The following is a 23594-nucleotide window of genomic DNA, read 5'->3' on the forward strand; positions in this document are numbered from 1 at the left end:
TAGAGAGTACCTAAAAATAAAATTTGGGGGCACCTGAGTGGCTCAGTCGATTAAGCGTCGGACTTCAGTTCAGGTCATGATCTCATGGTTTGTGAGTTTGAGCCCCGCATCGGGCTCTCTGCTGTCAGCGCAGAGCCCCCTTTAGATCCTCTGTTCCCCTCTCTCAGTCTCTCTCTCTCTGTCTCAAAAATGAATAAGCATTTTATTTAAAAAAATTTTTTTCATGTTTATTTATACTTGCAAGAGAGAGACAGAGTGTGAGCAGGGGAGGGGCAGAGAGATGGAGAAAGAATCTGAAGCAGGCTCCAAGCTCCGAGCTGTGAGCTGTCAGCACAGAACTATGAGCCGTGAGATCATGACCTGAGCTGAAGTCAGACGCTCAACCGACTGAGCCACCCAGGCACCCCGAATAAAATTTTTTTAACAGATTATAAATAAATAGATAGATAAGTAAATAAATAAATAAAATAAAATCTCATAAAAAAAAAAAACAAAACAAAACCAGCAGCTCTTTAATGTTGGCTGGCCCTAAACAATGGTAAGTCCTATCCTCTATTTCAGAAATAGGCTGACTCAGATGAGCTACTATGGCAGAGCAAAGTTCAACTCTAGGTTTATGATACAACAAAGTTCATTATTAAAATAGAATTGTTGTTTGAAACCACTAAGTTCAAAGACAGTTGAGTAAACTTTGTGAACTTTAATGCACTATTCAAAATAAGTTCATTTTCTTAAAACTTTGAGACCATGAATGAGTTAGACCAAACTTTTCAAAAAAGTTTTCATTATGTCAAGAAGATTATGTAAAACATTTACTGAAATATTACACCCAGAAAATTGCACAAACCAAAGTGTACATCTTGATGAATTTTCTTTTTTTTAATTTTTTTAATGTTTTATTTATTTTTGAGAGAGAGAGAGAGACAGAGTATGAGTGGAAGAGGGGCAGAGAGAGAGGGAAACACAGAATCTGAAGCAGGCTCCAGGCTCTGACCTATCAGCACAGAGCCTGACGCGGGGCTCAAACTCACAAACTGCAAGATCATGACCTGAGCCGAAGTCGGATGCTTAACCTACTGAGCCACCCAGCTGCCCCTTGATGAATTTTCATCAAATGAACATACCTAGAGCAAGAAGAAGAATGTCACTAGCCCCCAAAATCCTTCTTGAATCTGCTTCTAGTAACAACCTCCCAAGGACAACTGCTATCCTGACCTCTAACACCGTAGATTAGTTTCATCTGCCCTTGAACTTTGTGCAGATGGAATTACAAAATATTTACTCCTTTTTATGTTCGCTTTCCTTACTGATCAGTATATTTATAAAATACATCCCTGCCGTTTGCATTTAGCTGTACATAGTTTTATGGCTGTTTAGTAGTCCATTGGGTGAATATACAACTTATCCAGCCCACTTACTATAGACGGCCATTTGAGTTGTTTCCATCGTCATGGAATGGCGCCACTACAAACATTCTTGGGGAAATACATATGCATTCCTGTGGGTCTATACCCAGGAGTGAAAGTACTGGGTCTCCATTCAATGTATGTATTAGTTTCAACATGTTTAAATTCACCAATTCAAAATGCTTCAAAATGAAGCATTTTGCAGTTGCCTTATTTTTACACGCTAGCCTGCTATTCCTACTTACTCCACAGCGTGGAACCAGGGCTGTCCCGAAGGACCCAAGGGAGCCCTGAAATAAATGGATTAGGCTGTGCCTATTTACTCGGGCAATGTTAAGGTGAATCTCAAGCTAGACAAATGTCTCTGCCTGGAAGCTCACCCCCTCACACAGAGATACATGGCCACAGTCCCCCAAACATTTTACATACCTTCCAGGACCTCTTTTTTTTTTTTTAATGTTTATTTATTTTTGAGACAGACAGAACATGAGCAGGGGAGGGGCAGAGAGAGACAGAGACAGAAGCCAAAGCAGGCTCCAGGCTCTGAGCTGTCAGCACAGAGCCCGACGCGGGGCTCAAAATCACGAGCTGTGAGATCACGACCTGAGCCGAAGTCGGACGCTCAACCGACTGAGCCACCCAGACGCCCCTGAAAAGAATTCTTATCTCTTAGAGACAGATACTAAAGTATTTATAAGTGAAATAATGTAACGTTTGGGATTTACTTTCAAGTAATGGGCAGGAGGGTTAGTAGGAAGGTGTAATGGATTTTAAAAATGGCTATTTGTTCGTAATTGGTGATATGGGGTTCACCATATTATTCTATTTTTTGTGTATGCTTGAAATTTCCCATTAAAAAAAGCCAAGAAAAGGAAAGAAAAAAAGTCACTCAGAACAAATCCCTTTATCAGCCATTCCTAACAGTGGGTTTGGGGAACAGGACTCTGCCACTGTGACTTTGGGCAAGTTGTTCCATGTCTTGGGGCCTCAGTTTACTCATCTGAAAAATGTAGCCTTTGGGTGGGAATTCTCTTGGAGAGTCCTAGGAAGCTACCAGGACTGTGGGCTTGTAGAGAGGAGCCTAAGGGCATGAGTGGTGGGGTGGGCAAGGACCCAAGAATCAGGGCAACATGAACTTTAATCTCAGCTCTGACAACGAATGGGACCTCAGTCACTGCCCTTTCTTTCTTATTTTTTTTTTAATGTTTTATTTACTTTTGAGAGAGAGAGACAGAACACGAGTGGAAGAGGAACAGAGAGAGAGAGAGAGGGAGGCACAGTATCCGAAGCAGGCTCCAGGCGCCCAGCACAGAGCCTGACGCCAGCTCCAACTCACAAACTGTGAGATCATGACCTAAACTGACGTCGGACACTCAACGACTGAGCCACCCAGGTGTCCCAGTCACTGCCCTTTCAATGCATGTTTCCTTATCTGTAAAAATGACATTCCTATCTTTGTGCGAAAATTAAATAAATTAACAGATGTAAAGAGTCTGGCGCAGCGGGTGATAGTCAATAAATATTAGTTTCCTTTATCAGTTTCTCGATTTGGCCCAGGACCAGCGATGTTCACACTCAGAATTTCCCTAACGCTTAATCCCTCCACGCCGGGTTCAAAGTGCGCAAGAGCGAGAAACTACCCGTCGCGCAGGTGCGCACACGGCGCCCTCTCGCGCCCAGCCGGGGAACCGCTAGAGCGGCGGCCCCGCCCCGCCCCGCCCCGCCCCGCCCCTCGGCGCCTGCGCCTGCGTAGAGGCGCCGTCCCTGAAGTTTGTTGTGGTGCGCGGCGTCCCGGAGGCCTGCGGCTGGGGGACCGGGTCGCGGTGCCGCCATGGCGGTGCGACAGGCGCTGGGCCGGGGCCTACAGCTGGGTCGAGCGCTACTGCTGCGTTTCACGGCCAAGCCTGGCCCGGCCTATGGCTGGGGACGGCCCGAGCGGCCGGGCCCGGCGGCGGGATGGGGCCGCGGAGAACGCCGGGGTCAGACCGCGGGACCCGGCGCGGAGCCGCGCAGGCTCGGGCTCGGGCTGCCCGACCGCTACCGCTTCTTCCGCCAGTCGGTGGTCGGGCTGGCGGCGCGGCTCCAGCGGCAGTTCGCTGTGCGGGCCCGGGGTGGCGCGGGCCCTTGCGGCCGGGCCGTGTTTCTGGCCTTCGGTCTGGGCCTGGGCCTCATCGAGGAGAAGCAGGCGGAGGGCCGGCGGGCGGCGTCGGCCTGTCAGGAGATCCAGGTGGGCGCCAGCCGGGGGCGGGGCTAATGTGGGGGCGGGGCGAGGGGCGGGGCTGGGATCACCTGCTGCCTGGGGCCGCGGTGGGTCAAGCTCTACCTCTGTCAGAGCTGGAAATTCGTTGGAAATGACCAGTGAAGGTTCATTTGCGGTGATACTGATCTCCTGATATGGAGCCAGCACCTCACATTTTCCCTTCCTCAAACAGCACCTTTCCGTCGTTATGCTGCTAATTATAGCTCCCGCTGCACCAGGGCTAATGGCTCTGTGTTTAATTTTCTAAAATGTAATGACAGTTAAATCATAGCACTTCTGTTCCTGAGGTAGCTGTCATCCTCAGTTTATGGATGGGGAAAAGTACTCAGAGAGGTGGAGTAATTTGCTCAAAGGCACACAGCTAATAGAGGCCAGTACCCAAAGTCTGACTCTCCAAGGCCTGTGCCTTTAACCTAAGCCTCCACAGTTTAGCCAAGTTAGTGACATAGCTGAAGCCAAAGTAAAAACTATGAACAGCGGTAGAAAACAGGACCTAACAGTTTTTAGTTAACCTGTGTAAATTTATCAGGAGCCACTGAATATGGGGTGGGGGTGGGGGTGGGAGTTGAGCTTTTCAAGTGCTTAAAATAGCTCAGAGATCTGTGTTTCTGTTCAACCAAAATCTGTATTAGGCATCTGCAGAGAGACAGAACCAATAGCATGTGTTTATAAACAGATTTGTGGGTTTTTTTTGGTTTTTTTTGTTTTTTTTAATTTTTTTTCAACGTTTTTTTATTTATTTTTGGGACAGAGAGAGACAGAGCATGAACGGGGGAGGGGCAGAGACAGAGGGAGACACAGAATCGGAAACAGGCTCCAGGCTCTGAGCCATCAGCCCAGAGCCCGACGCGGGGCTCAAACCCACGGACCGTGAGATCGTGACCTGGCTGAAGTCGGACGCTTAACCGACTGCGCCACCCAGGCGCCCCTAAACAGATTTGTTTTAAGGAGTTGTCTCTGCAATTCCGGAGGCTGGCAAATCCAGAATCTGTGGGGTAGTTAGGTAGGCGGGAGACCCAGGAAGAGCCATTGTTGTGGTTCAAGTCTGAAGGCCATCCACTGGCCGAATTCCCATTTCTTCCAGGGGGGTTCAGTCTTCTTCCTGGGATTTGAAACCACTCACTGCGTTACTACAGTGCCTGCATTGTACAGCTTAGGGTGGAGGTCAGGGAAGGTAGTGTGACTTGCCCAGGGACACAGCTGGTCAAGGACTGGGCAATGTCTGCCGTGTTTTCTGGTTTCCAGCCCTTGTTCCAGTTCTCCTGACTCATCCATCACCAGAGTGTCTCATGTTTGAGCTCTGGCCAGTTTGGGTGACAGGTGATGTCTGGCCTAGTCCCCAGCTGCTGTCCTTGTCAGCAGGAGATGTAGATGTGGAAAACAGTATGGCAGTTCCCAAACAATTACAAATAGATTTCTCATTTGATACAGCAAGTCCACTTCTGGGTATGTGCCCAGAAGAACTGAAAGCAGAGACTTGAGCAGATGTTTGTACCCCCATGTTCACAGCAGCGTTGTTCACAATAGTCGGAAGACGGAAGCAGCCCACATATCCATGGATGGATGAATGGGTAAACAAAGTGTGGTATCTAAATACAATGGAGTATTACTCAGCCTTGAAAAGAAATTCTGACCCGTGGTAGAACATGCATGAAACTTGAGAACATTATGCTAAGTGAAATAAGCCAATTACAAAAGGGTAGGTGTTGGGATGCCTAGGAGTCTCTGTCGCTGCGGTGTTGGACTCTTCGTTTTCAGATTTTTTTTTAAGTAATCTCTACACCCAATGTGGGGCTCAGTCCTACAACCCCTGATATCAGGAGTCACATGCTCTACCGACGGAGCCAGCCAGATACCCCGAGAGTCCGACCTTTGTTTTTCTCTTAGAGAGAGAGAGTGCTTGTGGGGGAGAGGAGCAGAGAGAGAGAGGGGAAGGAAGGAAAGAAAAAGAAGGAAAGAAAGAAAACAAAAGAAAAGAGAAAGGAAGGAAAGAAAGGGAAAGAAAGAAAAGAAAAAGAATCTTAAGCAGTCTCCATACTCAGCACGGAGCCCGACGTGGGGCTCCATCCCACGACCCTCGGATCATGACGTAAGCCGAAATCAAGAGTCACATGCTCAACCGACTTCCACCCAGGCGCCCCTCCCCCCCCCACCCCCCAACAAGATCCAACTCTTGATGTCAGGTCTTGATCTCAGGGTCGTGAGTTCAAGCCCCTGGTTGGGTATGAAGCCTACTTTAAAAAACACACACAACAACAGGACAGATATTGTATGATTCCACTCATATGAAATACTTAGTCAATTCACAGAGACAGAAAGTGGAATGGTGGCTACCAGGGACTGGAGGGAGGAGGGAATGGGAAGTTAATGTTGAGTGTATATAGAGCTTCAGTTTTGCCAGATGAAGAGAGTCATGGTGATGAATGGTGGTGATGGTGGCACAACCAGGTGAATGTGCTTAGTGCCATGGAACTGTACATTTAAAAATGATTTAAATAGTAAATAGTCATAGCAGCATTATTCACAGTAGCAAAATATTAAAAACAACCCGCACATCCTTCGGCAGGTGAATTGCTAAACTCTGGTACAGCCGTACGGTGAACATTAAGCAATAACCAGGCATCAACTATTGATACAGGTAACAACCTCAAGGATATTATGCCTAGTGAAAAAGGTCCCAAAGGGGTATATACTGTGTGACTCCATTTATATAACATTCCTTTTTTTTTTTTTTAGTGTTTTTATTTATTTTTGAGACAGAGACAGAGCATGAGCAGGGGAGGGGCAGAGAGAGAAGGAGACAATCCGAAGCAGGCTCCAGGCTCCAAGCTGTCAGCACAGAGTCCATCATGGGGCTTGAACTCACGGACCATGAGATCATGACCTGAGCTGAAGTCGGACGCTCAACCGACTGAGCCACCCAGGCGCCCCCCTTTATATAATGTTCTTAAAGTGACAAAACTATAGAGATGGGGAACAGATCAGTGGTTGCCAGAGGACGGGGGTGGCGAGGGGAGGTGCAGATACAAAAAGGTAGCACAAAGAGGTTCTTCAGTGATGGCACAGTTCTGAGTCTTGATCGTGGTGGTGACTACACGAATCTGTACGTGGAATAAAACTGCGTAGAGCTGACCTCATCCCGGCGCGGTGGCGGCGCCCAGGGCAGAATCAGAGCAGGCTAAGAGAAGACTGGAGGGAGACTGAAGGAAGAGTTTGGGGGCTTTAAGAGTCCCTGCACCTGGCGGCCCCGGTCTGTCATGGGAGTCCTGGGGGCATCTGTGGCCTGAGCAGGGCGGTGGCCCTGGAGGGCAATCAGAAGAAGGAAAGGCCGCTGCTCCAGTTCCTGGCTGACCGCTTGTATGACGTGGAGGCTCTGCGAGAACACCTGTCCCGACAGCAGGTGTTGAAGGTGCCTCAGAAAACTGGACCCTTCACCTGCATCAAGGAGCATACTTGGAAGGTGCCCATTTCGTCCTGACGCAGGGGGCGCTGCCACGTTTCAGGACAAGGAGTGGATATGGTCAAACGAACGTGGCCATTTCTCTCTTGAGGTCTTAGAGTTTCAGGTGTTGCCTGTAGAGGCTGCCATGCCAGTGGCTGTGCCATCAGCTACCAGGGCCTGGACGTCTCAGACCTCCCTGCTGTGTCCAACCCGGCCCTCATCGGAACTTGTTGGAGGAGGTGCTGTCCAAATATGAGGTTCTGGGGGCTGACTGGGCACAGGGCTCAGGTTGGGGCTGGAGGAGCAGCGTCGGGACACAGCCAGCCCCATCCCCGCCCAGCCCTCGACCCCCTCCCCATCAAGCAGGACCTCAGCGGGGCCCGGTGGAGAGTCCGATGGCTCTCCAAACTCCTGGCTTCCATCTGGGCTCACCCGACATGGGGGCTGGAGTGGGATGTGGGTTGTGGCACCAGCAGGCCAGAGGGGAGAGCGTGGGTTTGGGGTATTCTCCATCTCAGGGCCTGTGGCCGGCTGCACCCTGTGCTGAAAGGTCACAGCCCCGGTCATCCTGTCAGGCAGCTCTTTCCACCATGCTTCTCTCCTGGGTCTCATGAGCCTCCTGCCTCTCCAGACCTGGGGGAGGTAAGCAGCCCCAGGGATCTGTGCTCTCCCCCGGTTTCCCCACACATGTCCACAACCATGTCAAGAGACTCTTCTCAGAGTATCCATCCTTGTTTGAGTGTGCTACTGTCTCCTGCCGGGACCCTGGCTGATACAGGGGTGCTACTGGCACCATTACGGGGATGGTTCTTTCCTGTGTGAGACTGCTCAGCTCACCGCACGCTGTAGCAGCCCGATTCACTGAATGCCGGTAACGCCCCAAGTTCCATGGTGTTCCCACTTATCGATGTATTGACTCAGCTCCAATTCGGCTTGTTGCTCTGCGAGAATTGACCTGGGCCTTTGAACTTGTTTTCCTTTGCTAGGTGTGTGACATGACTTGTCAGTAGAGGGCACCAGAGGGATGACGGGAGGAAAGGCTTCGGCTTGCTGGTTCCCTGAGGGTGTGCTTGCTTTGCCGGCTCTCGTTACCTGCATTGCGCGCGGGGCCACCCCAGCAGGTGACTCCCGAGGTGTCAGGTGCTCAGCTGCTTCGCCTGGCGCCCCCAGCCCCCAGGCAGTTTCGGAGAGCAGTGCCTCCACTGAGGCACCTCCCTGCGAATGAGTCTCCACCACAGAAAGGGGATTTCCAGTAAATACCAAGGCACCTTATCAGTGAATCCCTTGTTATTTCAATTTGCTGTTAAAGTCAATAATTCTTTTTTTATATAATTTTTTTAACGTTTATTTATTTTGAGAGAGAGAGTGTGTGAGTGGGGAAGGGGCAGAGATACACAGGGAGACACAGAATTGGAAGCAGGCTCCAGGCTCCGAGCTGTCAGCACAGAGCCTGATGCGGGGCTCGAACCCACAGCTACGCGATCATGACCTGAGCTGAAGTTGGACGCTTAACCGACTGAGCCACCCAGGTGCCCCAAGTCAATAATTCTTTATATTAAACTTCACCTGTTCAAAAACTTGCATAGAGCTGCACACTCACGAATGAATGCAGGTTTTAAAAGATGGTAAAAACTGAGTAAGGTCTGAGGTCTAGTTGATAGCACTGTACCAATTCACGTTCCCAGTTTTGATATTGTATCGCTGCTTTATAAGATGTCACCATGGGAGGCAACTGAAGGGACAGGGGACACTTTGTAGTTTTTTGGGGTTTTTTGTAACTTTTGTGAGTCTCATTCTTAAAGCCATGGTTGATAAAAGATTACAGAACATCGGTTCTGCTCTATGGAGTTTAGAAACCAGTTGGCACAGTGAGATCGTCTTTCTTTTCTATGTTTCTTCTTCCCTTCTTTCTTTCCTTCCTTTCTTCCTTAAGTTAAAAGTTATCATGAACTAGCTCATAGATACGAAGTGTTGTAGGAATCCTCCAGAAGGACAGGTTGCTGCAGGCTAGATGTCCAGGCTGGTTATCGAAGAGGGAGGAGCTCCAGTTGGGACTTGATGGATGAGTCGGGCTAAATAAGGTGGAACAACACAATGGAATCGGGTCCAGAGAGAGGCATATGAAAGGCGCTTGTGGGCAGATGAGTCCTGTGAAAGTCTTCACAAATAGGAAGCACCCAGCCAAGGTGCTGAGTAAGCTGTTAGGTGTTTGAACGGAAGAGTGATGTGTGAATGTGAAACTGGTAACCAGAGGGTTAATGGGACTAATAAACACAACAGCAACCTTTTACCCAGACCTTTTCCACTTGCCTTTATTATTTTTAAATGTTTATTTGCTTTGAGTGAGAGCACGCTTACAGGGGAGGGACAGAGGGAGAGAGAGAATCCCAAGCAGGCTCTGTGCTGTCACCACAGAGCCTGACATGGGGCTCGATCCCACGAACTGTGAGATCATGACCTGAGCCAAAATCAAGAGTTGGATGCTCACCCGACTGAGCCACCCAGGCACCCCTCCTCTGGTCTTTAAATATCCCTGACTCTCTTCCTCTGGATAGCTGGATTTGAGGCTTGGGTTCTCGTCTCAGACTCAGGTGGCCTCTTGAAAAAACCCTTTCCTTGCTGCACATTCACTGTCTCAGTGACTGATTTTGCTGTGAGCCAACAGGAGCTCTCTGCCTGTGGTTTCTCAGCCCCAGCCGGTTCTGGGAGTGTGGTGACCAGTCCAAGCGACTGCCTAGGCTCTTTGTCCTAGGGACTGTCCCCAGAGCCCAACCCCAACTGGGCACTGCCAGCCTTGGGGACCCAATTTAACTTTTGCAGCGAGGAAATGGTTTTTGGCTTCGGGTGGACACGCCTCTTGATGAGTACTTGACATGCAAGGGCAGGTGAGCGCATTTCCTCTTCCCATTGGGTGCCTCCAAACAGGGGGCTTTGGTGTGGATCTCTGCGCCCCCTTGTCTGAAAGTTGACTAGGAAGCTGTTTGGGTCAGACAACGAAGCCTGGGGCAGGAACCAGTGCTCCCAGAGGCACTCAGTGCTTCATTTGGTTTGTTTGTTGCTGCAGCTTTTGGTATCTTTGGACAAAACCAGCCGTATTCTGATTGGAAAATGGAAAGTGAATTTGATCCCCGAATGCAGCCCTTTGGTCTGTATTCTCCAAAATTGGGCAGTTCTTGCTTTGCAACACTGCTTTCCCACAGTATTCATTAGACTGGAGAAAAATGACCAATCAGTGGATCCATAAATTATGATATATTTGGAAACTGGGCCTTTAAGATTTTGTTTGCATCTTTTTTTTAATGTTTACTTATTTATTTTAAGGGGGTGGGAGGAGAGAGAGAGAAAGAGACAGACAGACAGACAGACAGACAGAATATCCCAAGCAGGCTCCATGCTCAGCTCAGAGCTCGACCGTGAGATCATGACCTGAGCCAAAATCAAGAGTCGGACACTCAACTGACTGAGCCACCCAGGTGGCCCAGATTTTGTTTGCATCCTGCTTGTGTATCTGTATGTGTGTCCATGTGTGTTGTAAATGTGAGATTTTTTTCTCTACCTGTGGATGGTGCTACTAAAATTAATTTGACAAAGAGGTCAATGTAGATGGTTTAAAGGCAAGTGCTTGTAAGAATTAGGCATTCCAAAACTGAGAAAAACACTTTTTAAGTTCATGTGAGTTGGGAAAATATTCAATATTAAAGCTAATTCAGGGTTGTTGGTTTAATTAAAATGGACGTGTTTTTAAAGTTTCCAGTAGTAGACGTAGGAGGTACAACTGTTGTTTATTCTGCCTGTGTTTACTGCAAGTCAATAGGTTCATGTTATAAAGTGTTTTGGTAATCTAAACATAATCACTGAGAACTAACATGGGTTTCTTTTTGGCTTCTATTAAGGGAAACAACTCTGTATGCAAGGGAATTGAGACTGGTTATTTAAAGAAGGAAAACTTAGGACAAAACCTGATTTTAAGAAGTTGTAGAAGATTTGTGAGAAGGAAATCTTTGGAAAGGAATTTTGTGCACGGTCGGGACTAAGATTATGGAGATGAGTGCATAAAGAAGTTTTTTAGGGAGTGGTCGACACCTGGGGAAGAGAAGGCTGGTTGAGAGAACAGGATCAGGCAGAGGTTGAGCAGTGACACAACCTCAACAGAAGCCTCAGCTGACTCTCTGAGGAGTTTCCAAAAGTTGGGTTCCTCTTTAGAACCAGCCTAAACCGGGGCAGAGGGCTGGACTTTCATACACTTGTACTGCATGGCCATTAGATGAGACCGCCTGGGAAGAGGGCATGGCCTGGACAAGGCAGGTGTCTTCAGTCAACGCCCTCGCTCGTGAGCCCTGAGAGCTAAGAACCATTAGCAGCATGCCCACCAGCTGAGGGTCCTTCATTCCCGATGGGGGTTCTGGTCAGCACATCCCAGCACAAGGACTCAGCTCCGTGCAGCACCCTGGATGGCCCCGTCTCAGTAAGTGTATGTCAACATGGGCAGTGACAGGGAGGGACAAAGGAGGGACTACATACCATTTTTCAAAAATTCGCCTTGTTGGAATGAATGAGTTTTGCTATCAGAAGTACATCAATATAAGATTAGAATTTGGTTTTCCTGTTACAAACGACAGTTTTCTGGGGCGTCTGGGTGGCTCAGTTGGTTGGGCATCCAACGTGGGCTCAGGTCATGATCTCATGGTTTGAGCCCCACGTCAGGCTTTGCACTGACAGATCAGCACCTGCTTCAGAGTCTCAGGTCCCCCTCTCTCTCTGCCCCTCCCCCACTCGAGAGTTCATGCACTCTCTCCCTCTCTCTCAAACATAAATACTGGGGTGCCTGGGTGGCTCAGGTGGTTACAGTTACACGTCTGACTCTGGATTTTAGCTCAGTCATGATCTCACAGTTGGAGAGTTCAAGCCCCACATTGGGAGCCTGTTTGGGATTCTCTGTCCCCCCCTCTCTCTGTCCTTCCCCCGCTCGTGCTCACGCTCTATCAAATAAATACACTTAAAAAAATAATAGTAAGTAAAGCCTTCTGACATTTCTGACCAACTTCCCAAGATTCAACTTCTAAATGAAATCTTTTTTTTTTTTTTTTTTTTTACTAATTAGGCTTGTTTATTTGGTATGTCAAATTACATGGGAAGCACTGTCAAATAAGTGAGGATAAACCTTAGATTGTATGAGTGGATGCTATAACTCTTCCAGAAACTGTATAAAATTCCTAAGGTTTTGATATGTCCTGGGGTAATGTCATCATTTGTAATTCCAATTATTGACCAATTATTGAATTATTGGTCACAGAAAAACCATGGCCATTTTTTTAGTTTTCTGTCATTTATAGTTATTGTTTTACTCTGATGCTATTACAGATGGGTTTCAGCTTAAGGAGATTCATGGGAAGGACTTTTGACAAATACGGGTCTCTCATACCAGTAAGATGATAAAGCCAAACTGAGTAAGAACTTCTGGAACTAACAGGAAAACCATTCAAACAGAGCAAGAATTAGTAACATGGGACTGAATGAATTGAGGAAGATAATTACTCTTGATTGAAACGCTGCTGGTTCTCTAATGTTTGCTCTTCCAGATTTAAGGAAAGTGTTTTCCTCTTAAGCTATTATGACTTGCAGAAATTTGGTAGAATAATCCCTTTGTAAACAAACATGATACATTTATCTTTTTCTCCCCACCTGATCCCTCCAGATTCGGAAACTCTCAGTGAGTATTCTTATATTTTCATGGCAATGTATGTATTTGTATACGTTCAGTAAGAATCTGTTCTTAGGACAGGACACATTTGGAAACATTGGTTATATTATCAGGGCTTTGACTGGACTATCACATTTGAGGGAGACGTGCATTGACTCAGATATGAGCAGACAGCTTTAAGGAACTAAGGCTGACGTTTTGGAGCCAATGAAGTGCCTTGGAAAAATCAGCTTTCATTTTCTGGCAGGTGCAGGAACCTCAGGATATTTTAGGGACCTCAAGAAGAGAGGAACTTACCCGAATCTATAGGTATTGCAGACAGCGTCTGATGGCAAGTACTTGGCTTGGCTTCTTAGCCCTGAGAGGCTATTGAAAGTTCAGTCTGAAATTCTTTGAGAAGTTCCAGCAAAGCAGATTTAAAAAAAAAAAAAAGGCAAACTCTATATGGCTAGTCACTCTTGCAGCGCTCATGGAAATAATTAGGCCAACGTTGTTAAAGCTGGAGTCTTAATTTGGTTATCTTTGGTGGAAGTGGGGGTGATTTTAGGAAAAAAAATCAGACCTTTGTGGACGTTAGATTAACTGTGTTTGGATGTTTGTTGTTTGCCTCTTAAACTGGGCTGGATTGTGAATTCTGATTTCCTCCAGTGTCTGGTTATGATTCTCCAAACTAAGGTTTCCAATTTTCTCCTATTCCCATTCCCTAACACTGCCCTTTCTCCTGAAGCCCTGCAAACTGCACACTTGAGGTAGACTTCAGGCAGTTTAGGATTATTAGAGCCATGTTGGAACCCAAGGAGGTAGCCGGTGCCCATGGCCCAGGACACCAGAAATCAGACTGTTTGATTGCCCAGGGGGAACAATCGGGCAGATCCGGCCGCCGGGCTGGCAGCCCGTACAAAGCCTCCAAAACCCTTTGCGATGGCATTAGTAGCAGACACAGACTTGCCCAAACACCACCCTCGGATTCCTCTGAAGACCAAAGGAGAGCTGCCCGTCCACAGCTCCCGAGAACCACCCAATGGCAGCTGCCTGCCAGGGTCCTTGCACGACAGAGAGTGGTCTCTGAGATCAGAAGCCTCTGAGATTGTGCCGGGAGCTCAACAGGCAAGGTGTGCCAGCTGCAGAATTTAGAAGTTTTGGCCTCTTAACTAACAAGTGTTCTGTGTTGGGCCGTCTCTGTTTGCAGCGAAGGTACAGAGTTTGAGAAAACATTCTTCCGAATAACGGGAGAGAAAGGTAGGTGGCCTGACCCCAGGGTGAGCAGTAAAACCCAGTTTGGTTGTGCTTTTATTAGCTCTTGATCCTGTTGGTGAAGACCTTGCCTGGCTCTGCCTCTCCCCCACTCCCCCGACTTCCCTTTACTTGAGCTTTATTAGGCACCTTGGCTCATCGCGCCTGTTTTGTTCCTCACAGGCAATTTTCACCCAGAAAAACAAGCTGCTCCCGGACCCACTGGACACCCGATGCTGGCAGGGCTTCCGGCTGGAGGAGTATGTGATAGGACAGCCCATTGGCAAGGGTTGCAGCGCAGCTGTGTACGAAGCCACCATGCCTGTGCTGCCCCAGAGCCTGGAGGTGGCAAGGAGCATCGGGCTTCCTGGCAGAGGCCCAGATACCGCTCCCCAGGAAGAGGAGCCGGCTTCCCAGGCCCCTGGCTTTCCCTTAGCCATCAAGATGATGTGGAACATCTCGGTGAGGAGGGGGCCTTTCGCCTTTGGGTTGGGCGTTTCTCAAAACGCCAGTCTTGGTGGACCCGATAGTGCCCTTTACCGGGAAGTAGACGGGCGGAGTCTCCACAGTCTGGGCGCCTCAAATTGTGACAGTCGGCGAATCGCCTGGGGATCGGGTTAAAAGGCAGATTCTGGTCAGCTGGTCTGGGGTCGGGGCTGAGATGCTGCCTTTCTCACAAGGTCCCTGGTGATGCCCGTGCTTCTGGTCTGTGCACCACACACGGGCGGCAAGGGCCTGAGCACCTGAGTTCTCATTTGTCAGTGCTGGTCCATTAGCTGGATTCAGGTGCGCAGTTTACCGCCACCCTCCCTCTTTCCCCTGACCTGCCTCACTCGAGAGGAGAGGCCACACGCCTGTCCTCCAGACTCCCCCTTTAGCCTCACCTCCAGATCACAGGCTTGCTTGTCACCTCCCTGCCCTCAACTCTGGAAGGACGCAAAGCTTTGGGAAATTGAGTTTTTTCCCTCCACAAAAACAGATTTCTGTCTAATTTCTTTCCCTTTTCACTATATAGATGGGTTTAGAAAATTAATTAAGACCTAATGTTCTTTCTCCTTCCCAGAGCATCCGTCCAAGCCTAAGAATGGGACACAGCTCATGCTGGACATTAAAGAATGCAGTTTCTCTCTTTCTTTTTTAAAGATTTTATTTTCAAGTAATCTTCACATCCAACGTGGGGCTTGAACTCAACAACCCCGAGATCCAGAGTTGCACGCTCCACTGACTGAGCCAGCCGGGTGCCCCACGAACGCAGTTTCTTGTTTTGATCTGGGGGATGAAGGTTATTAGACTATTGCCCTTCCAGCTGGCTAATAGCTAACAAGTAGCCAAGTGCTTGGCCTGGGAAACATCCAGTGTTGGCATCAAACCTCCACTGATGGGCATGGCACCTACTGTGCTCACAAAAGCTAAAAGACTTAATTCCTGTAGGGTTCCTAACAGGTTCCACAGGGCGTGAGTGCCATTCATAATGAAACGAGGAAATTGGGTGTTTTTCCTCGAGTTTGGCTCTTTCTACTGGAGGGGTGGGGAGGGCTGTCCTGTGATTCAGCACCACTTTATCCAGGGCGAGTTTGTCCATCTCTGCCTGTCTGCTGAAGGCAGCCTGCCAGGGGGAGTCTTCGTGTTCCAGTGGCCAGTTTTGAGCCTGGTGGGGACTGGAGGCATTGATGGCAGTGAGAAAGATCCCTGACCGTGACCATCTTGCCATCCCTTCCTGCCCTGGGCACCTGAGCTGCCCGGAGACTGAGGTGGGGTGTGGCAGCCCCCTGGGAGGTGGTGGGGGACAGTATCTCTTCCCTCCCAGGAGAGACTAGGCTTGGCTTGCCCCTATCTTGAATGGCAAAACCAATTCTAGAGGCACCTGGCTGGCTCGGTTGTGGAGCATGTGACTCTTGATCTTGGAGTTGTGTGTTCAAGCCCCACGTTGGGTATAGAGATTACTTTAAGATTTTTTTTAAAAAATTCTAGGCAGTAGCTGTCTGGTCCAGATTACAAGGAAGACTCGGACTTGCTCTAGTCCACGTAACCCTGAATTCATGATTGTGTTCCAGGCAGGCTCTTCCAGTGAAGCCATCTTGAACACAATGAGCCAGGAGCTAGTCCCAGCTAGTCGAGTGGCCTTGGCCGGGGAGTACGGAGCAGTCACTTACAGGTACGCACCCCTCTGCGCACCGGACTGGTTGTGAGTTCCGCGAGAGCAGAATCCTCCCCTGTGTCCTCGGTGTGGCGTCATGTCGATCATAAATGCTCACTGAATGATGCGGCGAATGATGGATTTGTAGTTGCTGGATAATTTCACTTGGAGAGGATTGCAGATCATCTGACCCCAACTGAAGATCTCCCAGAGAAGGCCATCCAAAAACGCCCAATTCAGAATGTTGGAAAGTTGATCTGATTGCTCTTAAGCAATGCCCAGGTGGAATGCCTCCTCCCTGTCGCTGAACTCCATCCCCAGCAGAGGTAGCACTCATTCCACTAACAGCGGCAATGTCAAGAGATTAAAAGGTGGGGGGCTTGGTCCCCAAGAGTTCTGTGTGTGACAGAGGAGCCGGACAAGGTGGGAGCAGAGGCCGGGGAGGTAAGCGCTACCTACGGCCGTGTGTGCTCAGGCGCTGGGGGAGCGCGAACGGATGGGCCTCTTGAAGCGACCATCAGTGCTGCCTTTGGAAGGATGAGGAGGCACCACCTGGGCAGGAGGGAAGGCAGAGAGGCCTTCTCCACAGAGAGAAGAAGGGGTGGACGGCAGCTCATGCTCCTCGTGCTTTGTAAGCGCCAGGTGTGCGGTGGTGAGGATCGACGCTGAGCGGGTGACAGAGACACGTGTGGTCACTTCACGATTGTGGACCGCCAGCAGGGGCTGCATTTGGCAACTTACTGGAGGGTTAGTTTCTAGACCCAGTGCTGTCAGAAACGGGAAGGTAGACACAGGGACTTGAGAAGACGCATGGAAAGCCCCTTCTATGGTTTGGAAGGCTCCCTGTGACTGGGGGTTCTTAGTATCGTCCTCCTCTCCTTAGTCCTTCGTAGGGAAAAGTGGGTGTCTGCATGTCTGCTGCTTTCTGAGGGGTACAGCTGTCTTCAGGCGGCTTTCTGTGTTCACCTCAGCCTGCTGACGTGCTGTCGGGTAGCTCATGTGAGCACCAATGCCTCTGTGGTGGAGGGGCCGCCCAGACCTCCCATCTGAAGTGGTCCTTGTCTCTCACCAGTCCCTTACCCTGCTTTAATTTGTCTTCACGGCATTTATCCCCATTTGACCTTAAATCACAGATGTCTGTCTGTTCTCTCTCCCGCTGTCCTAGAAGCTCTTGAGGGCAGGGCTTTTCTGTTTTGTTTGCTGTGTACCCTTGCGGCTCAGTAAATGTCCATTGGATGATTCCATGAATATGGCATCAGTGACTCAGGAGAAACGGTCTCAGTCCCTGAGAGCACTTCTGTTTCTACCTAGCCTCTGCTCATCTAGGGACCTCAGGCTCAGACCTTTGTGATCTGCTCCTCCCACTTCTCCCCCCAACACTTACACTCTGTGCTCCACCGTATTGAATCCATAAGGCCCTCCTCCAAATGCACCGCACTCCTCCTTGCCTGTCTTCCTGCGTTGCAGTTAGCTGTACTTGGGCTGCCCTCCCCACAGCCTCCTGTCCCACTCCAGGTCTCCACACACACATACCTTACACGGACACGCTCATCCCCAGGCTCCCATGGCAACCGAGCCGAGCTTTCCCACTGTGGCACAGACGACCCTGAACTGTGATCCTCCTGATTCTATTACTAGCTCTGGTGCCCCAAGGCTAGGAACACTTTCACGCAGGGGTGCACTCAGATGGACTGGAGAGCGAGAGCAGTAGGAGGCCACCTGTGGACTGGCTCTACAAAGCTCGGGAACTGAGGCGGATCTTCGGATGGGAGTGGCCATCTTGCTCCCTCAGTGTTGTCTTCGTGTTTTTGGGTTTCTCCTCCACTCTGAACTCTCTCACCCGGTGTCCTTCTTTCTTCCCCCATAGCTCTTCTGTTCCTGTGTGCCTTTGATCACATGGGTGACTTTTGGCCGGCACCTTCCACCGTCAGTTCCATTGCTGACTGCTAGATTACCGCCATGTTTTTTCATTAATGTTCCTCCAAGAGAGAATCTAACCAGCCCCCTTCCCTTTTCCCACCAACCGTTTGGGTCTCCGATGTGACTGCAGGCTCCTTGCCCTTAGGTCAGGTGCCCACCCAGTCAGTAGTGCCTGAGGGGTGGGGCTGATACATAGCAGGCCGACTCACACCACCCAGAACATGGCCACTGTGTGCCAGCAGGCCTGTGGGTGTGGGGATCCCTGAGGAGGAGGTCTGGGCAGGCAAGTGATGGCTGTACTACAACCTGCATCTGTGCCGATTCATTTATTCAACCAAGGTTTATTGAGCTCATACTCCATGTTAAGGGTTAGAACTTGGCAATCATAGGGGCGTCTGGGTGGCTCAGTCAGTTGAGCATCTGACTTTGGCTCAGGTCATGATCTCACAGTTCACGAGTTGGAGGCCTGCATCGGGCTGTGTGCTGACAGCTCGGAGCCTGGAGCCTGCTTTGGATTCTGTGTCTCCTTCTCTCTCTGAAATAAACATTGAAAAAAAAAAAAAAAAAAAACACAACACCTTGCGATCATAGAGATTCTGGGTCCTTACAAGGTGTGTTACTACCCTATTCCCTTTGGCAGTTGAGACTGAGCGCAGAGAAGTAACCTGACCAAGGGCTTACAGTGGCCGACCTGGAACTCAAACCAGAGTCAGATTCCAGAGTCTCTTGACCACTGTATTCTGCAGCATGGGATGGATGGATGGACAGATGGATGGGCCAGCGGAGTCCTCAAATGTGATTAGTCATCTTTATGGGTTTGTTTTTTCACTCTAACACCAGGCTCTGCACCTGACACAAAGCAGATCTGTACTAAGTGATTAAAATGGGTGATTAAATGTCAGTATTTATCCTGGTATAATTATCTTTCCGTTGGTCTCATTTGGCTGAACTAGAAAGTCCAAGGGAAGTCCCAAGCAACTGGCCCCTCACCCCAACATCATCCGGGTCTTCCGTGCCTTCACCTCTTCTGTACCACTGCTGCCAGGGGCCCTGGTCGACTACCCTGATGTGCTGCCGCCACGTCTTCACCCCGAAGGCCTGGGCCACGGGCGGACACTCTTCCTCGTTATGAAGAAGTAAGTAGGAGGCGGCCCCTGGCCCTGTGCACCTGCAGCCCCCGGGGTGGCAGGGAGGAGGCACCTCGTCCTTCTGTAAGGCAAGGCCACGGTGAGGGCAGACTGCCCTAGAGAGCAGCGTCCCTTTAGGATGATTTTTCATGAAAATAGAACTTCGTCTTCACTTAGAACATAGTTTTCACCTAGTGTTTTTAGTACATTTGATTCTTGCTCCTTCTCTACGGCTTGCCTTACCAGTTGTGTGTGTCTTGTTTAACACAGAAAGTTCTCTCTCCTTGCTCTCTGTACCTACTGGCATTGCTGTAATGGGCATTTTAAGGAAAGAGTGTCTGCTCCATTACTTTCATCACGTGGGGCCCGAGCTCTCACTTCCTAATTCAGGGTAATGGGTGGGAACAGAAAGGATACTTGAGGGAGAAAAGATTAAGAAACTCCACAATGAGGAAGGATCGTCATCCTAATCGTAAGTAAGATGCTGGGGACCAATGATGTGTGATAGCCAGAGGCCCTGTCACCCTCTCCACCAGCTACCCCTGCACCCTGCGCCAGTACCTTCGTATGAACACCCCGAGCCCCCGCCTCGCCACCGTGATGGTCCTGCAGCTCCTGGAGGGGGTGGATCATCTGGTTCAACAGGGCGTCGCGCACAGAGACTTGAAATCTGACAACATTCTCGTGGAGCTGGACGCAGGTGGGTCCCTGCCCTACCTCACAGCCATCCGGGGCGCACCAGACTCATGTCTGCAAACATTTAAGGACGCTTCAGGTCCTTTTTGACTTTGTATGTTCTGTTACACGTTGTCTTAATTTCACTCCATGCACAAGAGGGGAGCAATCTCTCCTTCAAAATGGAGGCCTTTTTCTCTTTGTAGGGCTTGTGGAATGATTCCTTTCTGTGGCCCACTTACAGAACCCAAGACTCGGTGGCAGAAGTTCTCTTAAAGTAAAAGAGAGGTAGACTGTAGCTCAGTAGAAAAAAGCATTTTCAGACAGTGAGAGCTGTCCAAAGATAAGCCCAGCTGCCCCTGGGGTGGGGATCCTGAGTTCCCCACGCTGGAGGCACTGAAGTAGAGGCTAGATGGCCCCTTACCTGGGCTGTTTTAAAGGAGATTTGTATGTCTGCTAAGTTTTGAACTAGATTGAAAATAATAGGCAGTTAAATTGCTAGAGGAACTAGGTTTTTAAAGAAAGTCTGCGTGAATACTTTTACAGACAACTAAATCCTAATGGAACGGTTTCTTGGGTTTGGATTTGGGGTTTCAAGTTCAGATCAGATTCTTGGGGTGGTAAGAGCTCTTAGAGATCATCTGAGCCCAGCACCATCTGCTGAGTAAACCATGAGCAGCTCCTTCAGTCCTGGGCTAGCTCCGATTACTTGCTTAGATTGAGCCAAGCTTTTATCCAGTTCTTTGGGGGCTTTGATTTCCTGGAGGCATTTCCGTGCCCACTTAGCTGGCCCTCCCGTTGAGCTCTCTGGGGACAGGGTAGCCATCCAGGCCTGGCCAGCCTGCGCTCCTGGACCAACATGGAATCCTTGTAAACCTCTCTCACCCATGTCTTGACGGTGGCCATGGTAGGGATCATAGGAAGGCCTCTCGGAGGGGCCAGTCACTTACCGCTGCCTGTCCCTTCCCCAGATGGCTGCCCCTGGTTGGTGATCACAGATTTTGGTTGCTGCCTGGCTGATGAGCGCATTGGCCTGCAGCTGCCTTTCACCAGCTGGTATGTGGACCGGGGCGGAAACGGCTGCCTGATGGCTCCTGAGGTGAGTCCCGCTGAGCAGGTCTTGTGCCATCAGCAAACATACTTCTCCACCGTGCTTCCACTGAGAGGACAAGACTGACTTCCTCATTATTTACTCAACACCTCCATCTTTTCTGACCCTTAATTTGGCACAAGTCCCCTGCAACCTGAGTAGATTCTCGTGGGTCCTAGCCACAGCTCAAATTCTGGGTTCAGATGCTGTGCCGGAACGTGAACGCGTTCTAGGTGCCAGCAGCGTGAAGCTCACTCATTGCTTCCTAACAGGTGTCCACAGCCTGCCCGGGCCCCAGAGCAGTGATTGACTACAGCAAAGCCGATGCCTGGGCAGTGGGTGCACTCGCCTACGAAATCTTCGGGCTCTCTAATCCCTTTTACGGCCAGGGCAGGGCTCACCTTGAAAGCCGCAGTTACCAGGAGGCTCAGCTGCCCGCACTGCCCAAGTCGGTGCCTCTAGAAGCAAGACAGTTGGTGAGGTCACTGCTCCAGCGAGAGGCCAGCAAGGTGAGGCTGTCCCCAGGTCTTGCAGGAGTTGTGTGAAAGTTTATGTTCCAGAGTAAAGACCAGGTTTGGGCAAGACTAGAGTCACCGATAGCTCCTCTGTCCTAACCAAGTTTGTACAGGAGAACAAACTTTAGTATAAATAGGAGTAGGGGAGGTAGCCACCAGCTTACAGTTCCAGCAACGCAACTTGTCTTGGCTTCAGTGGCTTCAGTTACTTAGAGGGAAGAAGATGCATTTTTAAGAAGTGTTTAACAGAGTTGTAGCTTCTAGGAACAGCCGACATCTAGTGAAACAGAGGTGAGGCCTCGCCCGAGAGCAGATCTGGACCTGCCCAGGCCCAGGCCAGGCGGCATGCCTAGGGAAGAGCACAAAGGCAGACACGGTTCAAACCCCTGTCCTCCCGCCTCCCTGCCACCGCACAGCATGTGCTCAGTGCCACCAGTTACTAAGTGAGGAGAGGTCTAAGGTGGCTCGTGGCCCTTCCTTGACGGGGAGACTATTTCCACAACACACGTGGCCTGCGGCACCTTTGTGCACCTGGAAAAGCCTGCAGCCTGGAGGGCGAGCAGCCAGCGTGTGTCAGGAGAGCGAAGGGCGTTGTAGGAAGGAGAGACATGGGGTGGACAAGAATTTGGGGCCAGAGAAGGGAAGACCCTGAAATGAGGATTCGTTAACGGATCGGGTCTGGGGCCACATGCTTTGCCAGCCACGTGTTCTCAGCTTCCGCTTCCCTGCCTGTTGCAGAGACCGTCTGCCCGAGTGGCTGCTAATGTGCTTCATTTAAGCCTCTGGGGGGAACACACCCTGGCCCTGAAGGATCTGAAACTAGACAAGATGGTCGGCTGGCTCCTCCAACAGTCCGCTGCCACTTTACTGGCCAACAGGCTCACGGAGAAGAGCTGCGTGGAGACAAAGATGAAGATGTTATTTCTGGCCAACCTGGAGTATGAAACGCTGTGCCAGGCAGCCCTGCTCCTCTGCTCCTGGAGAGCAGCCCTATAAGGGCCCTGCTGTAGCTGAATTACTAAAAGAACTTAGCAGCATCCGTGTGGTGATGGTCTGTGAATGGGCAGAGCTCCCAGGAGTGAGGGCGGGAGCAGAACAGATGGCGTAGGGAGGGCTGGTCAGCCCCAGAAGGCCTCTGGTTTGGCAAATGGAAGGAACAGCTAGTTCAGTCCGTAGCTACTAACTCACCCTAGCCGTGCCATCCTAGGTGCCTCACGTAACCTGTGTGGTCTGACGTTCTCACGGGCAGCGTCGAGGAGCTGGCAAACGGACTGTCTCGTAGCGCAGAAGCAGTCTTAAATATGTAAATACACCTAAATTTGAATTTCACGGGTAACTAATATTTTAATTTTTTCCAACTATTTGAAAACCCGAAAAACAGGCAGCAGGCCAGACTGGCCCACAAGTCAGAGTTTGCCAACCCCTGGTCTAGATGAATTCAAAAGGCCTAATTCTAAAAAGACACCCTGATTAATCACAAGGCCCCTTGTGTGTAAATGCTAATAGAAGGTGAGAAGACCGGAGCACACAGCCAGAGGCATGCATTCTCTGCAGCAAATGAGGAGGAGTGAGGTGTTACCTGCTGACCAAAAGCCCTCACGGACCTCTGTGAAGCCGGTGGCTGAGCTGGTCTGGAGGTGAGGCTGAGTGAGGCCCAGACGTGTGCCTCCCCCCTCACCTTCCAGAGGGCCCAGCAAGGCCCTGCCTGTTGGTAGCAGAGCATGACTCCAGGAAGGGACTGCGGCTTGTTTGAAAGTGGCAGCCATGAATCAGCCTGCGTGCTTCCTGAGCTAAGGCAGACATCTGCCCGGGTCGGTATATTCGGGTGTTAGAATGAAAACATCCAGTGAGGCCTGAGAAGTAGGAAGCCTCCGCACTTCAGTCAAGCATTCTGGAAAGCTCTGGGGTGTGTCTGCGGAAGCATTTCCACTGAGTTCCTCCAGCTACTAAATCGAGTCTAGTGGAGCTAGAAGTAATGAAGAAATGGAAGTTAACCGTGTAGTGTTTTATTGCTAATCTGCCTTTTGACCAGCATTTCTTATAGAAATCGTGAAGAATTAAATGCACATTTTCAACTGCAGAAGACGT

The 23594-nt window shown here is 49.8% G+C and overlaps 1 protein-coding gene across 1 annotated transcript; it reads left to right on the forward strand.

The window, feature by feature from the left end:
* Window positions 1–3196: 3196 nt before the first annotated feature.
* Window positions 3197–23586, forward strand: PINK1 (PTEN induced kinase 1). Its single transcript, XM_030324038.1, has 8 exons — window positions 3197–3633; window positions 14226–14504; window positions 16097–16197; window positions 19053–19235; window positions 19763–19926; window positions 20873–21000; window positions 21264–21500; window positions 22245–23586. Exons 1-8 carry the CDS (start codon window positions 3238–3240, stop codon window positions 22500–22502), a joined length of 1746 nt encoding a protein of 581 aa, XP_030179898.1. The 5' UTR covers window positions 3197–3237; the 3' UTR covers window positions 22503–23586.
* The last annotated feature ends 8 nt before the right edge of the window (window positions 23587–23594 follow it).

Source organism: Lynx canadensis, chromosome C1, assembly GCF_007474595.2.
Source record: "Lynx canadensis isolate LIC74 chromosome C1, mLynCan4.pri.v2, whole genome shotgun sequence".
Taxonomy (NCBI): domain Eukaryota; kingdom Metazoa; phylum Chordata; class Mammalia; order Carnivora; family Felidae; genus Lynx; species Lynx canadensis.

Excerpts from the sequence above, each read along its gene's own strand:
- PINK1 (XM_030324038.1), top strand. The coding sequence starts at position 3,238 with ATGGCGGTGCGACAGGCGCTGGGCCGGGGCCTACAGCTGGGTCGAGCG. Across the intron at positions 3,634-14,225 it reads CGGCCTGTCAGGAGATCCAG|GCAATTTTCACCCAGAAAAA; the intron begins GTGGGCGCCAGC and ends TGTTCCTCACAG. Across the intron at positions 14,505-16,096 it reads AGATGATGTGGAACATCTCG|GCAGGCTCTTCCAGTGAAGC; the intron begins GTGAGGAGGGGG and ends ATTGTGTTCCAG.